Below are 21,169 nucleotides of genomic sequence, written 5' to 3'. Positions count from 1 at the left end.
GTATCATGAGACCCAGGTTCACTCTGGAGACCCCAACTGCTATCCAGACTAGAGCCCCGTTCAGTATAAGTTGGGGTGTAACTGCACACCCTGTATGTGATTGGGAACCACTGGGTGGTGGCTGGATGTGCCATGGGTTGTGACTCTACCTAAAGCATGGTCCACAAACCGTCATTAAGAATATTAAAATTCATAAGTAAAAGCCTGAAAAAAGCTGCATAAACACATTAATTCATGTGGGCCTGCAAGTACTTTTTGCTAGTTTCAGAAAAATGAGAGCTTTTTAAAGTTCAAGTTTTTCATCTAAACCTCATTATAAATATTTTTACTTCTCTTGTACATCCTTTATGTCCAGTAAAAAATATTTTTTGACGGCCTTCACGAATCAGTAACTGTCTTGAGTAAGTTTAAATAAATAAGAATTTAAAATTTAACTGAAATTCACAATTTCTCCGTTTAGCAAATTTCTCCGTTTAGCAAATTTAGCTTTGATCTCCTTTTCATGGAGATGAAACATTGTGTCAACAATCTGGTATTTAATGAGAAAATCCTAAGTTATAACAGCATTTCTGTATCTTACTAAAAGCATTATGAGAGATACTTCAGTCTAAATCTTTTAGCAGTGTTTGTATTCCAAAGACAAATGTACCCACACAAGCCTTACTAGTGCTATTCTGTTACCAAAACAAGGCTATATTTAAAGTTGCTTTTTTTTTTTTTTTGATTATTGCTTGTTAGGTAATGAATAGACTGAGGCGAGAACAGAATGCTTCTATATCTTACATGTATAAGTATTTACATTTCTCTGGGACAGGCTTCCTGTCACCTAGTGAAAGAGAGAGGTTAAAAGGCAGCCTCATTAAGTCCACACTTGGGAGGCACAGGGAGTCTGAAAGCAGATGAGCATGGTGGTGGGCAAAGCGGAGAAGAGAGTCAGGTGTCCCTACAGAGAAGATGGATGCGCTGCTTCTCTTGCTGGCAAAGAACATGGTGATTTTCCAAGACAAAAATGCTGTTTTCCGCTTTGGGGAGAGTGAGTGGGTGCACACCTCTTGTCATTACGGGAAGAAGATTGAACAGGCTGGTTTGACACCAGACCCACATTTTCTTCTGCCAGAGGACGGAGCGATCGGGCTTCCAGCACTGTGGTGTGTGGTTGTACAAGGGTGAATTTCATGTAACCCATGATGTTTTCCTCATGAAATTTCACTGAAGATAGAAGTGTATCTCTTTTGATGTCTTGGCAAGACCCAACAATTGGCTCCTCTCAAACTTTTACCAGCGTAGTACCTTAACAGTGCTGTGGGACCCTGGAAATGTGTGTGTGTGGTATGTTGGTGTGTTTGAAGTTGGGTGGTGTATGCTGTTGTTCTTGTCATAGCAACTTTTGGAACATCTCACATCATTTAGAGTTTTAACTCCTTTTGTTTAGATCAGTTTCTGGTAATTTCTATTATTTCTGGCAAGCTTTAATGGCAGCTCATACTCAGTCCAAATACTCTTACTTTCTGTATAAAAATCTTCAGCTTAAAATACATTGGTCTAACTATTTCTTAAAGTTTTAAAGTTAAATGGTCCCATGGGAAGGCACTATTCTTCTATTATCAGCCTTCCAGAGGTGAAGTTGTCTTTAGAACTGAGCAAGAAAGTTGCTTTAGCACTGTCAGATATCTAATTAATCCCTCAGTAAATAAAGACATTCTGTAATTAAATAACTGAGATGTGCAATCAGTTCTAACATGAAATGCTTTGCATATCAATATATTATAATTTAGGAGCTGTACGAGGCTTGTATTTGGGTATGAAATATTCATAACAGACTTTTAAAAATATGGAGAACTCATTGCAGACAAAACTGTTTTTTTGAGAGAACACTTCTCAGCTAGGTATGACCTGTAAGCTAAAGATTTTAATGTCTATTAAAAAATAATTTTCAATAGGGAAAACAACACAGTTTCAAACTGAGAACTTTTGTAAATACGGGAAGGAACTTGGAAAATTAACTTTTGAAAATTTATGATAAAGTAGCTGTCGGGGAACAGATTTTAGTGCCCCAGGGAGAGAAAAGTTTTCTGCAAAGTCAGTTTAGCGTTTAGGACTTCGTGGTCTGAAGGCTGCAAATGACCCCAAGAACCAGCAGCCCTACAGATCATTTAATCTACAATTAATTCGTTAATCTGTGTAGTAAGCAGCGTTGTCCGACCTAGTTATAGGAAATACCTGAGCACCGGGGTGTGAGCACCGGGGTGTAAACACTGGTTTGAAACCGCAAACGGTACAAGACACACCCCCCCAAAGCAAAAATAAGGGGATATTGAGCAGTTTAAAAGCAAAAAAAAATTGTTATTTATTTCCGCCTCACTAATGTGGCGCCGGAGTGGCGCCAGTGCCCCGCCTGCCTCGCCGCGCCCAAGCCCACCGGAGCGGGGCGGCGGGGGTCAGCAGGCTGGTGCTGGGCGGGGACCGGCCCGCCGCCCCGCTGGCACCGCCTCCCGAGGGCGGCCGCAGGCGCCCCGCGCACCTGGGGGAGCCTCTTTGTCAATCTCATTGGCTGCCTTTCGCTCCGCCCCCGCTGCCTCATTGGCTGCTCCCGCCGCCCCTTCACCCTCGCGCTATCGGTCTCCGTCCGACACCTGGAGGGGAACGAGGAGCGACTCCCACCACCCGTATTTACTCGCCGCCCGCTCTCATTGGCGATAGAGCCGGCGTGCTAGGCCCGCCCATTGGCTGCTCAGGCGGCCGGCTTGGCCCCGATTGGCTGGCGGGCGAGGGCCGCCCCGCCGGGGGCCGAGCGGTGTGTTTGGGCTGGAGAGTTGCCGGCGGAGCGGGTTCGGGAACTGGTGCTGCTGCTGCTGCTGCCCCCCGGTTGCGCGTGCTGGGGACCGCGCGAGGCGCTCCCGCCACGGCGCTTTCCCTTCGCCTCAGCCGCGGGCAGCGGGCGCGGGATGGCCGCCTCGGGCTGGCTGCAGCGCGGGGCGCTGGGCTGGGCTGGGCTGGGCTGGGCTGAGCTGAGCTGAGCTGAGCGGAGCGGGGCGAGCAGTCCCCGCCGCTTGCGAGGACCATGCCGTCGCGAAGGGAGCCGGGCGCCCCTTGGCTGCGGGATCCGAGGGGGGCGGCCGCCCTGTCAGCGCCCGGCAGCTCCTGAGTCCGCGCCGCGCTGCCCCCGCGCATCGCCATGGACGAGCGCTTCAACAGGTGGCTGCTGCCGCCGCTGCTCTTCCTGCTCTTTCTGCTCATCGTCTACCAGTACGTGTCGCTCGCCTGCCCCGGTGCCGCATGCCCCCGTCGCCCGCCGGCCTCCGCCGCCCGCCGCGGGGGGGGCCCGGCGGAGCGGGAGGAGGAGGAGGCAGCGGCGGCGGGCGCTGCGGAGGAGGCGGCGGCGGCAGCAGCGCTGCCGCGGCTGGTGGCGAAGTTCCCGTTCGCGCGGGGGGAACTGTGCCGGCGGGTGCGGTTCGACATGCGGGGCCGCGACGTGATCGTGTTCCTCCACATCCAGAAGACGGGCGGCACCACCTTCGGGCGGCACCTGGTGCGGAACATCCGCCTGGAGCAGCCCTGCTACTGCCGGGCCGGGCAGAAGAAGTGCGCCTGCCACCGTCCGGGCGGCGACAAGGACACCTGGCTCTTCTCCCGCTTCTCCACCGGCTGGAGCTGCGGGCTGCACGCCGACTGGACCGAGCTCACCAGCTGCGTGCCCGCCGCCATGGAGCGCCGCGGCTGCGCCGGCAACCGCACCCTCAGGTCAGTACCGGCCGCGGGGGGCGGCGGCTGCCCCGCTCCGCCCGTCGCCCCGGGGGAGGCGCGGGGTGGCGGGGAAGCCCGCCCGGGGCGGCCGTAGCGCGGCGGCGGGTGCCGGCCCACGCGTGTTCGGAGGTCTCGCGTGTGGGGCTTGGGTTCCACCCGCTCGAAATGCGATCCCACCTTTCCCAGCGCGGTGGGAAGGCTCCCTGTAAGCGGGTCCCGCGCTCCGGCAGTTTGGCAAGAATTCTCCGCTGCCGTCGTCGGTGAGAAGGAAACGGAAAAAAAAAAAAAAACCACGACCCAGGCTTATTTCCCAGAGGAGGTTCTAGTTTGGGCTGTTCCCCTCCCCGCTTGTTACATGTAATGCATTCGCTTCGTCCCCAGTTTGTGCTGATTCCGCGCAGCGCGTATGCAGCTGCCTTTTGTACAGGTTAGCGCGAGAGAAACTCTACTCGGTTCTATGCAAGTTTCTTCTGTTTGCCCTTTTGAAACTTGTTTTTTAACACAGCACTATGCTCTCCTGCATAGGAGGAGTGCCTCTGCAGAATCTAATGGATCGCTGCAGCTGCTGAAGGGCGTAACTAGTGGAGTTTGAAATATCCAGAAGCCCTTAAACTCTTTTTCCCGTGTTTTTTGTTGGCAGGTAGACTTGTTCTCTGCTTCCCGTTGTGTACTGATGGCTTGCTGTATGTGCGAGCTGAAAGTCAGGAGACGTGTGCCAGGCTCTGTGCAGGGAACGCAGTACTAGCAAAAATCAAAAGAACATTAGCGGTGTGATGATCTGATGACAGTGGAAAACTTAAGAATTTTGTATGCATGCTGCCTCTCCGCATGTTATCTTGTACTGAACTTTTGTTGGGTCTTGCAAAAGGTCTTGTCTGTTTTTAAAATTGAAAAATTGTCAGATGAATAATCTCTCTTGATATGCGATAGCTCGAGGTGATTCAGTAAGTTTTGGACTTTGCTCTGATTTATTTACCATTAAATCAGATTTTCAGGCTTATATTAGATCCCGTCTTTATTTGTACGATAGGTTTTGAATGTGTGTAGTGAGAAGTTATGAGTTGAATTCTCTCTTAAAATTTGCACAGTAATGATTGTAACTTCAACATCTGTAAAACATTTAGGAAAAATACCGGTTTTTTTTTAGTTATATAGTTTTCCAGATAACTTATGTTCTTTCATTTTAGTATCTGTCTTAATTTTATGAGTCTGCAAACTTTAAATTTTCAGTAGGACCACTCACACGTTGTGTTTTGTGTCTTGTCATTTAAAGACACGTACAGTCCATGAATTATGTGGACTCATTTTTGCAGGGCCTATTCATCAAGACAATAGAGTTGATTATTGTTGTTGTTGAACAATTTGAAGATTATTTAATGTGAACATCAAAGGCCCTCCCATGCTGCAAAGCTAGTCACACTTGGCATGACTGCAGTCAGGATAATTTGGATTTATTGTTGATGGTTGTGGACTTGGACTGTACTTGCAGAATACTGTTAAGGTAATTCATACAACTTTGTGAAGAATCTTTAGCCGAAGACAAAGTGTACGTCTTTGCGTGCTAATGGAAGAGAAACACTGTGGATGTCTTCAAGGACAAAATAACTTGTGGTAACTGTACAGCTTTAAGGAATATTCAGTAAACGGGTAATGTAAACCAGGGAGGGGAGGAGGAGTAAGAGTAGTACTTGTAGAAATATCTGAAAATACATAATCTGCCACTGAAGTCCTCTTTTCCTGTCTCATGAAGAATATTAGTAGGTAGATAACTGAGTGATAAATTGAATTGCAAAGATTACAAACGGGCAGTAAAACTGGAGTAGTGGCTTCCGTACTTTTAGATAAAAACATGGTTGTATTAAGTACATTTAAAACTTGGAGTTGAATCATGAAGCAGATCATAGTGGTTATTCAGTGGATAATTAGTAATTTTTTTGTTTGAAGAAATTCACATAGTGATATTTCACCATTATGGCTGAATGGTGTTTTCTTAATTTTTTTTATTTAGTTAGTGAATGATTTGGTTAGTGTGACATTGCACTTCTTGATTCATCTTTATGTAAGTAAGGAAAGCGCTGTGAATAATTATTTGTTCCATCATTCTAATACTTGTTCCTTCTTGTATTATATCCTGTGCTGGGCAGACACCTTTTCATTTTTCCCTTTGTTTTCTCTTTATAATCATGTAGCTTGACTTCAGTTCTTCAAGGAGCTGCAAAATGAATCAGATAACCCAAAAGGATGGATTGTCTCTGCTGTGAATGTCTTTGCTCCTGGTAAAGTTGGAATCAAGCCTAAAATACTTTGCTGGAGGACTGTACTATTAGAGGCATGCATCTAAGTCTTTTTTTAATGTCTGAATGGAGAGTTGAGAATGAGGACACTGTGTGCCTAAAATAGGCAAGAAACTAGCATATGAGTCTAACGTAAAGCATACTGATTTATTTTTAAGTCATCCTTTAAAGCTTCTGAATGTATTTGAGGCATTAGACTTCCTTGAATAGCTCAAATTTTCTCTTTTACCTTCCAGCTATGGAGTCAGAAAATTAGTCTGAATTGGTTAAATATCTCACAATGAATTGTCTTTGTGGTTAGGAGGGCAGTAGGACAAACCATATTATGAATTTGGTACCAAGGTGTTTGATCCCTTCAGCCATATATTTGATGCAGTGAGGATGATGTTAAGTGTATTTCAGATTTTTTTTGTTTGTTTGTTTCTTCTCATAGCAGGGTGTTAATATAATCTTTCAGATCTCTATATAAGTAGCCCATCTTTTACTACACAGAGGGAATAAACAATTTAGAGTGTAAATCTCCATATTCTGCGAATTTGCTTCTTAGAGGGCTGGTAATAGTGTAACATAAGTAAAAATTAAACAAGTGGCTCTTAGAAGTATTTTCTTGCTATTTTGTTATGAGTAAGTTAGATTAAGTCCTATCTTTTAACACAGGTCTTTTGGCCCATGAAGAAACAATAACTAGAATTCATGGGGGAAAGGGGCTAGGTGGTAGGGAAAGGAGGGAGTGGATGATGGTCCTAAGGGACTTAGAAGGTATGTGAAGCACCACCTCACCTCACTGTGGGTTCTTTATCTTTCATGGGCAGTGTGTTTAAAGATGTTTTACTTCTGAAATCTCATCAGGGCTTTGAAGAGACTTTATCTCAGCTTTTCCTGTTTCTGTTGTTGGCATTTTGAAGTCTCAGGTCCCAAGAAGGAACACGGGGCAGAAATTGCTGCTGTGTCCCAGCAACTTGACCTTTTTAAAGCCCACGTGTCAGTTCTAATTTTGATGTCACCGGACCTTTACCTCTGCGTGACTTAATGGTATGAAGTGTCCTGTGCCCTTGTCCCAGCTTAGGTACTTCAGTATGAAAAATTGTTTGTTGTTACTGTATTGAACGCTATTGTGAAGTTGTAGAACTATCTTTTTTTGTTAAGAGTCAAAATTATTCTTTTGAATGATATTGCTTTAAAAAAAACCCAACAACTTATAGACTTTATTTCTTCAAACATTTTTATACGTTTTAATTTTCAGGATGCGAGATGTTCTGCTGAAGTACCTGCTGAAGTGTTTACAGAGCCAGGCTCTTAGTTTTTCATACTAATGTATAGCTTTCACTTTTACAAAAGTTGCTGTCTGGATAGTGAGGACATTGAGAAGGGTATGCAGCTGATGCAGTTTTAAATTCAATTGTTTAGTGTAGTTTTCAGCTCAACATTGCAAGTAATTAGTATTATTAAAGCAGTGGGACTTCTCCCATGAGGATGCGGTTAGGTTCACATGGAAGTTCTTGCATCAATAGCATAGTCCCCCATACATTTAACAGAGAGTTATTGCTATGCATTGTGTCTACAGCTTGAGTTATTTTCTCTGCCTTACAAAAATGGCTATTATAACAGAAAGTAACTGAGACTGGCATGGAATCTTATTTTTTTCCTTTTTTTTTTTTTTTTTTTTTAAGGAACAGTCTTTTGTGTATTTGCTTTACCATCTCTGGAAGTCATTGAAATTGATGATGCTTATGTTTAGCTCCACCTCTGGAACTTGGCTTTCCTTCAGAGGTGCCAAGAAACTGAGACTATGGAGCGTTAGCCAACATTGCTTGAGGAAAGAAAGGGAAGAGAAATGTTTTTAGATGTCTAACCTGGGGTGCCAGGGAAGAGCTGGTCTCAAGTCTGAATGAGTGACATTAGGCTGCCTCTGTAGGCAGCGGGGAGAAACAGAGTAATACAGGGAGTCCTTTGGAGGGTCTAAGACATGTCTGAGACCTGCTGAATTGTCTTCTGGAGGAGCAGTTCTTCCTTTCACTGATTACAAGGGAAGACTGGAATGGCTAATTGGGACTTGATGTCTAAAACTAGATGAGAAGAATTCCACATCTAATGTTGCAGAGACATTGTCCAAACTGATAGTCTACCTCTGTTAGGTTACCAGGTAAAACTTGGTATGTGAGGTAGGGCTTGCTTTGCCTCTCTATGTATGAGGGATTGAGAGGGGGCCTTAGAAGTCCTAATTGAGGCACATTTTCTCCCTTGCTGCTGTGCCTGCAGTATCATTAATAATTATTCATTATTATTTATTACAAGTTTGATTAAACTAGGAAGGTAATCTTTTAAACTACACACTTGAAAGAACACTGCATTGAAAATGTTGTCTAATTTTCTTATATGAAACAGTGAAATCAGTCTAATTCTGTAAACCTCATGAGCTTTATTTTAGTCTTCGAAACTATTGATTTTCATTAATTTGCTTCCATTATACTCTCCGTTTCCTTATGTCTGTTTAACTTACTGTGTGCTCCGTTATTCTATGGAAATATAAATCAGCAGTAAACCCATGAGTCATGGAATTGGGAGAGCTGAATAGAAACTATTAGTAAGATTCCTTTTTTTTTTTTCTGCAGTCCTTTGACTATTGAGTGTTTTTAAAGCTCTAGCAATAGCAGCATAAGATGGACTCCATTCTTTGCAGCCACGCTAACTATGGTCATCATAAAAATATAAGAGCATGAGTTGAAAATTAAGACTATGCTGAAGGTAGTGTGGAGAAGAGAATAAACAGTCGCACATGTTTAAACTGAAAAAAAGCACAAGTTCTCTACCATACCTTGGTATCTTCTACTGAAATGAATGTTAGAGCCAGTAAGTTTTATGTAGGTTTTTTTTATAAATGTAAGGAACAAGAAGGATTAAACAATTTATTGAAGTCCTGCTACTGACAGTGTGGGGTTTTTCCTTCCTTAACTCTCTCCAGTGTTGGATGCTTTAGGAAAACCTTGGTAATCTGCTCAAGGGTTTCATTGTCCTTATTATTGGAAAGTGGTGTTGTCCCCCCCCAGTGCTTCCTGTGAATCTTATTAACTTCAATTTTAAGCCCATTGCATCTTCTGTGTTTTGAAAAACTGAGAACAAATTGATCCCCTTTTCTTTGCAGTAGCCTACTAGGTACTTCAGTTCTTAGGAAGTCCACTGTCAACCTTCCCTTCTTAAAAAGTAACCAAATCCAACTCATTCTGTATTTATTGCAGGCCATTCTCAATGTTCCTTCTCTTTGGATTTGTGCCAGTTGTTTTCCTGAAACGTGATGCTTCAGTGGGGGTACAGTATTTCCTCTAAAAGTGTAGTACAAAGTGGAGCAAAAAAGATTACTTTGCTTATTCTGAAAGTTGTGCTTGTGGTTGTACACTTCAGTGATGTTGGCCTATTTTGCAGTTGCCTGACATTGACTATTCACCTTGGGATTTAGACACTATTCATTTTCTTAAAGACTACTACTTATATTTCCCATCACCTTTTTATACAAGTTCTGTGCTCATCCCCCCTGGATTTCAGTCCTCTTCTGTCAGTTTCTCTAACTTGTAAAATTGATTTAAATTTTAATTTTGTCCTTCCTAGCTTTTCATCATTGGCATATTTAATAAACGTGTTTTATATTCAGCATCCATGTTGTTGATGCAGACATTGAATAGAATGAAATCCTTTTGTAATAAACCTTTTGTTTGCTATAACCTCAGAATTGCTTTCCAGGGAGTTCTGCCCCTGCCACATATTTTTTGCTAGACCCTGTTTTTTCTGGTTTATGACACTAATTGGAAATGCTGTCTAAAGTCATACTTCTTATTTTTTTAAAAAAATACCCCAACATTTCCTTCCTACTGTTCCTATTCAAAGTCAATTACTATATTTCAGAGGGCAATTAGACTGATTTGATCCAGTTTGATAGAGAGAGTAATGCTGTCTGCTGATCTTCTGTGCATTTAAAGAGAACTTGTCTTAGGACTTGTGGCAACAACTAGCAACTCTCCTTAGCTACTTTTTGCACTGTGCTTGTCTCCTGTGAGATCTCCCCTGCCCAGAGTAGCAGACACATGACTGATGGGGACAGAACTTTTCAGCATCAGGGTTCTCTGGGAAACTTTTGACCCAAAGATAAGTCTTATCTTCAGAGTTTTGAAGCTGCTGCAATAAACTTCAGCAGGTTGCCTTGCTGGGGTAAAAATTACTAGAACTAGTGTTTACTGCTGATGGTATTGGTAAAATAGTGGTCAGCACTAATTCAATCGGGAATTGATTGTTCTTATTCACATATCGTTGTAATTTACAGATAACTCTGAAACTTAGTAAGTTTTGAGACAGGGAGGTGCATATTATGAAAATAATTACCTGAGCAGCAGTTCTTCTAGTTGCCTGGAAGAGAACTTAGTGATTTACCCAAGCAAATTTGCTTGCTCCTTTCATGTAGACTTTGCTGCTTCCTTTTTGATCTAGCTTATTATATTGTGTTGGGGTGGGTTTTTGGCTTCTTCTGGTATTGCATTGTGGAAAATAGGCTGTCTAATAAGAGTTTCTATAAAATGATGGAGCTCTTCTGTTCTTTGTGCAGGAGCCAGGCAGAGAAACCCCGGGGGGAGGAAAGAGTGGAAGTGTGAGTAGCATCCCCTAGGGCTGTACAGCGTTATAAGACATAGTAGCTGTTGTAAGTCTCTCCTGTTACTAAAATGCATTTTAATTTCTACTATCAAGCTGCCTAATTTAGAGTAATTTCCAATCCTCTTGAATAGGATATTGATTAAAATAAATTCTTACGTAGCTTTGGGGTATGTATCGGTTTGAGGCGGAATAGGAAAAGTTGCTGTGTAATGCCATTACACTGATAGAGATTAAATCTGTAGACCCAGCCAGTGGCAAAACCAGGGATAAAATTGTGAGCTTACTCTTGATTTTTTGAGAACACGCTTTGTGGAAAAAGAAAGTCTCTGCCAGCTCAGCTCTAGTGATCACAAAAAAGCTCAATGGAAAGTGTAGAGAGCTGTTTGAACTGAACGATTTGTCCCTTCAGGTGTGCTGGCAGTTTTCATATTTTGCCTTCTAAGTCAGCAAGAGTAAAGCATTTCTTACCAGAGTTTGATGCAGCCATGGCAGTGAATTGAGCTTATCACATAAAGACTCTGCTGCTCTTTGTGCAGAATGAGACCTGATGGAAGCAAGGGTACCTGTATTCTTTAAGGTATTTAGTATTGCGATCAATTTGCTGCCTGTTCTCTGGAAGTATTTGTAAGCCAAACTTCTGGTACTAAACTACATTGGATGTCTTGATGTTCCCAGTTGCCTTAGAAGGTAAATTAAAGTCCCTTCAAAGTTCTGTTATTGCTGAACAAGGTTTTCAAACACTGTGTAGGAGGCTGATTGTGTGGATTGTGATTAAGGGTCTAATTTGGACTGCCTGTATGATAAAATGATTCAGCCTTGAAACAACTACTAATTTACGGGGAAAAAAATTAACAGAATTATTTTGCAGTTTTGATGAAGATGGCATGGATCTTTCAGAACAAATTCTAGAGTGGCAAAATCAGTAACTTTTGAAATATTTGTGGTCTATTACGGGATCAGTGCTCCAGATCTCAATATGTATTGACTAAAAAGTAGAAAATGGGTTCTTGTAAGGATTTCTGTCTTCAAGCTCTGAGGACTTTGGTTCTGCTATGAAGCTTACTGTTAGGTGGCCTCATGTATACTTCTATAAAGATCTGGAGTTTGGCCCACAGCTTTAAGTCATCTTAGAAGAAGGAGGGGGGGTTGAGTTTTAATTGATGATTTAAACTTAATGTCTTGAACCTATTCTTTTCTTTAAAAATTAGTAATCTGTTAGAAAACGGTTGATATAAAGTGGATTTCAGACATTGGAAGTGTTGCATTAATACAGTTTTATATCAGTTGTGAAAATGTATCAGTGCAGGTTGAAGTGTGGCTCTGAGAGTCTACAAACTGGTAAGAGATGCTAAACACACTGGTTTAGCAGTGGGGAAACTTTGAATGCCGTATGAAGAATAATGCTGGGATGGGGAAAGCAATGACCAGATGAAACTTCCATTTCCAAAGTCAAAATAATGAAGGATTGGTGAAACAAACCATGATATTCATAACTGACTTGAAAGTATACTTCCCAACTCTGTGAAGTCACTTGACATTGATGAGAATGTTGGCCACACGGTTCTTGGTGCCATTTGATACTAGAAGGAAATGGCCTCTTTAGGATGTTGGAGTATGTGGAGGAGCTGACCTCTCTGAGACCAGTGACTTTCTGCAAACAAGTAAACTTGAAAAGGAGGTGAGTGAAAGAAGGAGGCATACTTCACAAAACACTAATCAAAAAATATCTTTTTTTTTCAGATTCTTGTCTAAAGTCTAATAATGTTAATGGAAAGAGCTTGCTGTCTTACAGATTTCCATTTGTAACACTTGGGCACATTATGTTTTTAAATGTATGTTAAATTTTAGAGGTAGTAATGTAGGGGAAAAGCTGCTTTTTTTTTTTTTTTTCTTTAACCAAGTAGCCTGTTTCTAACTTGTTTTTTGAGCTGGCTTTTGTTTAAGTAGCAAATATGTTTGTATCTCAGTGTTTGTGTATTTTCACACTGGAAAGTTGCTACTTGCAATTTTTGACTTTATTTCCATGTGTCTTTGCACCCAGGCTATGACTGAGGATATGGGGGCGAGTGGAATAGCAACTGATGGTGTTTACTTGAGGAACTCCTCAGAGTAAGAGGGGAAGGAAGAGAAGCAGCATAGGAATAAGCTGTGATCCCAAAGTGAGAGCAAAGTCTGGAAGACAGCAGAAGAGAGCAGAAATAAAGCTACAGTCTTGCGAGGTGAAGGAAGGATCAAAATTATGCAATTTGTAAGTTCGTTTTTTTACAAATAAAACTTGGTTTAGGGTTCAAAGTTCTCCGTATGTTCTTTTATACTTGCTGGAATAGAAAGATGTGGACATAATGAGAAACAGAATCAACCAGGTTGGAAGAGACCTCTGGGATCATTGAGTCCAACCATTGCCCTGACACCACCATGTCAACTAGACCATGGCACTAAGTGCCATGTCCAGTCTTTTCTTAAACACATCCAGAGATGGTGACTCCACCACCTCCCTGGGCAGCCCACTCCAATGTCTAATGACCCTTTCTGAAAAGAAATTCTTCCTGATGTCCAACCTGAACCTCCCCTGGCGAAGCTTGAGGCTGTGTCCTCTTGTCTATCGCTAGTTGCCTGGGAGAAGAGGCCGACTCCCACTCCACTACAACCTCCCTTGAGGTAGTTGTAGAGTGCAATAAGGTCACCTCTGAGCCTCCTCTTCTCCAGGCTAAACAACCCCAGCTCCCTCAGCCGTTCCTCGTAGGTCATACCCTCCAGACCCTTCACCAGCTTGGTCGCCCTCCTCTGGACTCGCTCCAACACCTCAACATCTTTCTTGAAGTGCAGGGCCCAGAACTGGACACAGTATTCAAGGTGCGGCCTCACCAGTGCCGAGTAGAGAGGGACGATCACTTCCCTAGACCGGCTGGCTACACTATTCTTAACAGAGGCCAGGATGCCATTGGCCTTCTTGGCCACCTGGGCACACTGCTGGCTCATGTTAAGCCGACTGTCGATCAGCACCCCCAGGGCTCTTTCCGCCGGGCCGCTCTCTAGCCACTCTTCCCCCAGCCTGTAGAGCTGCATGGGGTTGTTGTGGCCAAAGTGTTAGACTTGGCACTTGGTCTTGTTGAACCTCATGCCGTTGGTCTCAGCCCATCTATCTAACGTGTCCAGATCCCTCTGTAGGGCCTTCCTACCCTCCAGCAGATCGACACTGCCACCCAGCTTGGTGTCATCTGCAAATTTGCTGAGGGTGCACTCAATCCCTACGTCTAGATCATCTATAAAGATATTGAACAGCACTGGCCCCAGAACTGAGCCCTGGGGAACCCTGCTAGTGACCGGCCGCCAGTTGGACTTTGCCCCATTCACCACCACTCTCTGGGCTCGGCCATCCAGCCAGTTTTTAACCCATCGAAGAGTCCACCCATCGAAGCACCGGGCAGCCAGTTTGTCCAGGAGGATGCTCTGGGAGACAGTATCAAATGCCTTACTGAAGTCTAGATAGCCTACATCCACAGCCCTGCCCTCATCTACTAAGCAGGTCACTTGGTCATAGAAGGAGATCAAGTTGGTCAGGCAGGACCTGCCTTTCATGAATCCATGTTGGCTGGCCCCGATGCCCCGATTGTCCTGCATGTGCCGTGTAATGGCACTCAGGATGATCTGTTCCATCACCTTGCCTGGCACTGAGGTCAGGCTGACAGGCCTATAGTTCCCTGGATCATCCTTCTGGCCCTTCTTGTAGATGGGCATTACATTTGCTAATTTCCAGCCAGCTGGAACTTCTCCAGTTAACCAGGACTGCTGGTAGATAATCGAGAGTGGTTTGGCAAGTATGTTTGCCAGTTCCTTCATTACTCTGGGGTGAATCCCATCCGGGCCCATAGCCTTGTGGGTGTCCAACTGGCACAGCAGGTCACTAAATTTCTCCTGCATTATGGGGGGTTCACACAGCCCCCCGTCCCTAACCTCAGGCTCTGGGGGCCGAGCCTCCTGAGGACAACCGGTCTTGACATTGAAGACCGAGGCAAAGAAGGCATTGAGCACCTCTGCCTTTTCCTCATCCCCTGATACTACACTACCCTCCTCATTCAGCAAGTGGTGGAGGCTCTCCTTGACCCTCCTTTTGCTGTTGATGTATTTGTAGAAACTTTTTTTATTACCTTTGACCGTAGCAGCCAAATCAAGCTCTAATTGAGCTTTGGCCCTTCTAATCTTCTCCCTACATGACCTGGCAACATCCCTATAGACCTCCCAAGTTACCCGACCCTTCTTCCAGAGCAAGTAGGCTCTCTTTTTTTCCTTAAGTTCTAGCCTAAGTTCTCTGTTTAACCAGGCCGGTCTTTTTCCCTGACAGCTTGTCTTCCTACACACCGGGACAGCCTGCTCCTGAATATTTAGCAATTCCCTTTTGAAGCATGTCCAGCCTTCCTGGACTCCTTTGCCCTTCAGGACCGACTCCCAAGGGACTCGGTCCACCAACCTCTTAAACAGGCTAAAGTCTGCCCAGTGGAAATCTAAGGCAGAAGTTCTACTCTTGCCCCTCCTTACCTCCCCCACTATCGAAAACTCTAACATTTCGTGGTCGCTATTCCCAAGATGGCCACCGACCCTCACATCTCGCACTAGTCCTTCTCTGTTCACAAACAACAGGTCAAGCAGGGCCCCTCCTCTAGTGGGCTCATTTACCACTTACATGAGGAAGTTGTCCTCCACACATTCGAGGAACCTCCTAGATTGCTTCCTCTCTGCCATGTTGTATTTCCAGCAGACATCCGGCAAGTTGAAGTTGCCCACGAGTACAAGGGCTGGCGACTGGGCGGCTTCTGACAGCCGCTTGTAAAATGCCTCGTCCGCCTGCTCATCCTGGTTAGGTGGTCTATAACAGACTCCCACTGTAATGTCCGCCCTACCGACCTTCCCCCTGATCTTTACCCATAGACATTCAACCTTGTCATGCTCACCATCTTCCTCAATTTCAACACAGTCCAAGCACTCCCTAACATACAGCGCTACCCCACCGCCTCTCCTGCTTCGCCTGTCCCTCTTAAAGAGCTTATAGCCATCCATAGCTGCACTCCAGTCATGAGAGTCATCCCACCACGTTTCTGTGACGGCAACCACATCATAACCTTCCTGCTGTACAGTGGCCTCTAGCTCTTCCTGTTTGTTGCCCATGCTGCGTGCATTGGTGTAAATGCACTTCAGCTGGGCTAACGGTCTTGCCCCCGATGCAGGCGTGTCGCCCCTGGGTTCATTTGTGGTTGCCTTGGTCTTATCCCCCTCTCCCATTGAACCTAGTTTAAAGACCTCTTGATCAGCCCTGACAACTTCTGGGCCATAACCCTTTTCCCCTTCTGATTCAGCTGTTCCCCATCCGGCATAAGCAGGCCTGGTGCCATGAAAGCCACCCCGTGGTCAAAGAACCCAAAATCCCACCTATGGCACCAGTCTCTTAGCCACATATTAATCTGTTGTATTTTCATAGTCCTTTCCCTGTTTTCACCTAACACCGAAGGAATTGAGGAGAATATAACCTGTGTACCTACCCCTTCACCAAACGCCCCAGGGCCCTGAAGTCCCTTTTGATAGCCCTGGGACTTCTCCCTTCAATCTCATCCCTACCCACCTGGAATACTAAGAGTGGGTAGTAGTCAGAGGGCCTCACCAGGTCAGGAAGCCTCCTGACAACATCCCTTACCCGAGCCCTAGGGAGGCAGCAGACTTCCCTGTGAATTGGGTCTGGCCTGCATATGGGGCCCTCTGTTCCCCTTAGCAGGGAGTCACCTATAACAATTACTTTTCTTTTCTCCTTTTTGGAGCTGGTTGCAACCCTTCTAGTTGGTTGCTTCTGCTAAGGTAACCCCTTAGAAGGTCCTTCACCTAGGTTCGTGTCTTCCTGACGCTCAGGAAGACGCTCAGGCTCCAGCACCTCATACCTATTCTTCAGGGGGACGTGGGGAGGGGAGGAAGGTCGGGATGGGATTCGCCTGCCACCCCGAGCAGGGACCTGCCTCCATTCCCCCCCATCCCCTAGGTCTCCTCCTGCTCCTTGTGGAGGAGGAAGAGGATCCTCCACTACCCGGGGAGCATTAGGCCCGTCCGTTTTCCCCAGGGCAGGCAGGGAACAGCACTGCCCGCCAACCTCTTCCTGGGATGCTCTTGTGCTCCTTAACCTTTCCACCTCCTCCTTGAGTTGTGCCACCAAGGAGATCAGGTCGTCGACCTGTTCACACCTCACACAGGTGACATCTCCGTTACCCTCGAGTGCCAGGGCCAGGCTCTGGCACTCCCTGCAGCCTGCCACCTGCACCTCCGCATGCTTCTGCGGCAGGTCCGTTTGGGTTGCCATGTCTTCTCTGGCACCCGCAGAGGACTTAGGGCCCCACCGAGTGGACACCATTCCTGGACTGTCCTCTTGCCCCGATGGGAGGGAGACCGCACCTTCCTGCCCGCCTACCCTGCGCAAACTGCCGCGCTCCGGATCGCTCGCGCTCCCCAGGGGCCCTTCAAATCTCCTGCGGTGCCTCTGGCTATGCCCCCTCCCTGCCTGATTCGTTGCCGGGAACTTCCGGGTCCAGATGGGACTCGGGGCTGCTGCTTGGGGGACCCTGGGTACAGAAACTGCCCGGTACAGCCCGATCTCACCCTCGCCCCGGACTCACCTCAGTCGCTGTCGCCGCTGCCGCCGCTGCTGCTGACGAAACTTCAAGTAGTAGCTAGTTTGAGCTCCTGTCCGACACAGGTGTTTTCTTTTTTTTTGGCACAGGTTTCTCAAGTCAGGTAAGTGTTATAATAAGAGACTCAAATGTTATATTAAGCATCTTCAGCTCCTACACTGTAAATCCCCAGTAGCACAGTTGTCATGTAATATTTTCATCCTTTAACTAGACCTTAATTTTCAGTGATGAGAGTAGGACCATTGTTTTCCAAGAAGCTTCAAATGTGAGTGACTAATAACTTCTATAACTGCAAAAACTGTTTTCATGCCAGAAAAGCCTCTGTCAGGCTAAAGCTACATCTTGTCTGTTGCTGACTTAACAAAGTTCAAATGAGAAGAGTAACTTTATGAAATATTTTATGTTGTTCTTGACTAGTCATTTGGCTTTATTATAGAGTCATGTAGGTAGGAGGGGACCTCTGGCAGTCATTTAGCTCAACCCCCTGCTCAAAAGTCAGTCTAACTAGAGCAGGTTGCTCTGGGCTTTGCCCAGAAATTTTGAGTAACTCCAAGGACGGAGATGCCACAGTGTCTCTGAGTAAATTCTTCTAGTGTTTGACCACCCTCGTGGGAAGAGAGCTTTTCTTTTCACCTAGCCAAAATTTCCCATTTTCCAAATTGTGTTCCTTTCTTCCCGTCTTATCCCTATGTGCATCCAAAAAGAGTCTGGTTAGGACTTCTTTATACACTCCCACGTGAAAACTGAACAGAGTAATAAGGTCTACCTGGTTGCTGCCTTGACCTCAGGCTGAACAAACCTAGCTCACTCAGCCACTCCTTGTGTGTCATATGTCCCAGCCCCTTGATCATCTTGGCAGCCCTCTGCTGACAGTCCCTACTACACTGAGGTCTGTCTTTTACTGGTGAGCCCAAACTTGGATTCATCACTCCAGATGCTGTCTCACCAGGGCTAAATGGGGGAGTGAGGGGAAATAATTTCCCTCAACCTGCTGGCTAGCTCCTGCTAGCATAGCCTGATACTTAGCCTACTTGCAAAGGGCACAGTGGCCGTTATTCAACACAGCGTCCACCAGGAACCCCAGATCCTTTTCTGCAGAGCTGTGTCATAGCTACTCAGTGCCCAGACTGTCTTCTTGTGTGTTCTTACTTCACCTCAGGTGCAAGTTTTTTCTTTTACTTAGAATCATAGGGTCATAGAATGATTTGGGTTGGAAGGGACCTTAAAGATCATCTAGTTCCACACCACTGCCATGGGCAGGGACGCCTTCCACTGGACCAGGTTGCTCAAAGCCCCATCCAACCTGGCCTTGAACACTGCCAGGGAGGGGGCATCTACACTGTTCCAGTGTCTCACCACCCTCACAGCAGACCACTTGCCATGGTTGATCTTCATGGGGTTCCCATCAACACAGCCTCTTGAGGTTACTCTGAATAGAAGCACTGCTCTCTGGAGTATTGATCTCTCTCCAGTTTGGGGTTGTTCATGACCCTGCTGAGACCAGACTCTGTCCCATTATCCAGGTCATTAATACTGACCTTTAAACAGCGTTGGCATCACTGTCAGTTCTTGAGTGACACCACAAGTAATCAGCCACCAGATGGATTTTGTACCACCTCTCACTGCCACTTGCAGCCCAACAGGCCATCTCGCTATATCACCCTGTCACCTAGTCCATATCTCACCAGTGTAGCTCAAATGACACTATGGGAGAGCCTGTTGAAGTCCTTGCTCAGGTCAATGCAAACAACATTCACTGCTCCAGGGAAATGGGCTCAATCGCCTTCCCAGGGACAGAGGTGAGACTGACCAGCCTGTAGCTCCCTGAATCCTTCTTGAAGGTAAGTGCAAGGTTTGCTTTTTGTTTATGGACAATGGGGAGAAAAATTACAATGGAGAAGATGCTGCAGCGTGCTGACGTAGATATTTTAACTACTCCATGTTCCTCAGTTTAAGAATTCTTTGAACAGGATCAGAAGCTATAATTATTAAATAAAGGAAGGATAGATGCAATGATTTTTTGTGCTGTGAGCATTACTTTAGTTTGTTGAAAGAAACAACTAATTACCAGCAATAACTTTTTTAATACGTTATGATATGTCCATGACATCCAATGTAAAGCTCTCCTCAAGCATGTGTTGTAAATATGTTCCTTTGTATGTTTCTTTTAAGACTGGGATGGTTTGCTTCTCTGGTGCCAGGGAGGGTCCACTTTTTCTTATTAAACTGAGCTTAGTAGATAAAATAGAACTTGAATAGCAATTCAGTAAATAAGAGGTGGTCACATATTTGTCTTTTTTGTTTTTGCTAATACTTGGACCCCTAGTGTTCTGTAATACTTACACAGTTTCAGGGTATGTTGAGTCAAGTATTTTTATTGAAATTATTTTTATCCAGAAAGCTAGCACTTTCACAGTTTTCCATATTCACACTGCAGACAGTGTTCTTCGGAGCTCTTTAACTTCCTTCTACAGTGATAACTTCTTTTATTAAACTGTTCACAGTTAAATTATAGTGTAAAACCATAATTGTCATGTGTTAACATGAAATAACTTCCCAGAGTTTACAATGAAAGAACATAACTGTTTTGCCTTTCTTTTTCCTATTCCAAAGTTGAGTTATTGGACTGAACTTTCAATATAGGTAAGATTCTTTTATTCAAGGTTCAAAACTTCTGTATAAAATCTTCTGTAGGCAAATACAGAATCACATACAATATACATGTAAATATACAGGTACATGTCAATATACAGGTAAAGAACTGGTGTTTATACCTTTACATTTCTTTTCAGTGAACTATAAATACTTAAAAACACTAAGTAGGAAAAATTAGTGTATGTCTCTTTTCCTTTTGATTAAATTGCCAGATATCTGACAATGGGATAAAGAATCCCATTGTGATATGGGTCAGTAGCAGGCATCTAAGTGGCTGCAGGGCATTGCTATAGAGTAAATAGTAAAACTGATGAACTGCGTCTGACAAGCAGATTGACTGGGAAGCTTCAGTGCGGCCACACAGAACTGCAGCTTTGATTACGAGAGCAGTGGGAATGGTAGATGTTTAGCATTTTTGTTTCATGCTCTACTACTTGTATTTCAGTCCATTATCAGGTAGTTCCAAAGAACATATTAAAAATAAACACAAACAAAACATAAAAAGTGAATTATGAAGTATTCATAGCAAGAAGGTTATTGTAGTTGCATCGATATTTTAAACAAAATTACAAGTTGTGTGTCATTTCAGGAGCTAAATTTGGTACTATATGACTAGAGGATTTTCACTTTGTGCCATATGTGTAGATAACAAAGAGCTTAAAAGGTCGTGTGGAAAAAGGAAAGTGTCTCTTCCACAATCGTGTTTTCTGTTTTTTCTGCCTATTTCTTGTATTATCCAGGTTACATCCTATACTTTTGATTTACCTTCTTGTCAACCTGATGTTGCCCATTCTCCCACATCGCTGTCCTTCCTATCTTGCCAGCTCTTTTGCTTTTGTTTTATATGCTTTTCTTGTGTGACTCACTTCCCCTTTACATTGTACCTTCTTGCTTTGCCTTCAGAATGAGCTGGTTGGAGCAGTGCTCCTCTCTGCTTGGCTTGTTTGGCAAGCTGCAGGCTTGAATTGTCCGGCTCTGTTGAGTTTGCCTGCCCTGCCGAGGTTCAAAGGGACTTTGGGATTTTTAGCTGCTTGGCCTTGCAAGGGCTAACAGAATTGACTACTTTAATCTATTCTAAATTCTTTAATTGTTTCCTCTGTTCCTAGCAGTACACAAAAACTGATACGGAAAAATAACTCTTCTCTTCCCCGCACCTGAAAAGACAGGGGACAG

General features: G+C 44.6%; 1 protein-coding gene across 1 annotated transcript in view; it reads left to right on the top strand.

Moving 5' to 3' along the window:
- Nucleotides 1-3,175: 3,175 nt before the first annotated feature.
- The window catches only part of HS6ST3 (heparan sulfate 6-O-sulfotransferase 3), a 340,497-nt gene continuing 322,503 nt past the window's right edge, over nucleotides 3,176-21,169 (top strand). The window contains exon 1 of the mRNA XM_068395175.1: nucleotides 3,176-3,741. Coding sequence (XP_068251276.1) covers nucleotides 3,176-3,741 — 566 coding nt within the window. The remainder of the gene's footprint in view (nucleotides 3,742-21,169) is intronic.

The sequence above is a fragment of the Nyctibius grandis genome, chromosome 2, assembly GCF_013368605.1.
Source record: "Nyctibius grandis isolate bNycGra1 chromosome 2, bNycGra1.pri, whole genome shotgun sequence".
Taxonomy (NCBI): Eukaryota; Metazoa; Chordata; class Aves; order Nyctibiiformes; family Nyctibiidae; genus Nyctibius; species Nyctibius grandis.
This window is presented reverse-complemented; position numbering and strand designations above follow the sequence as displayed.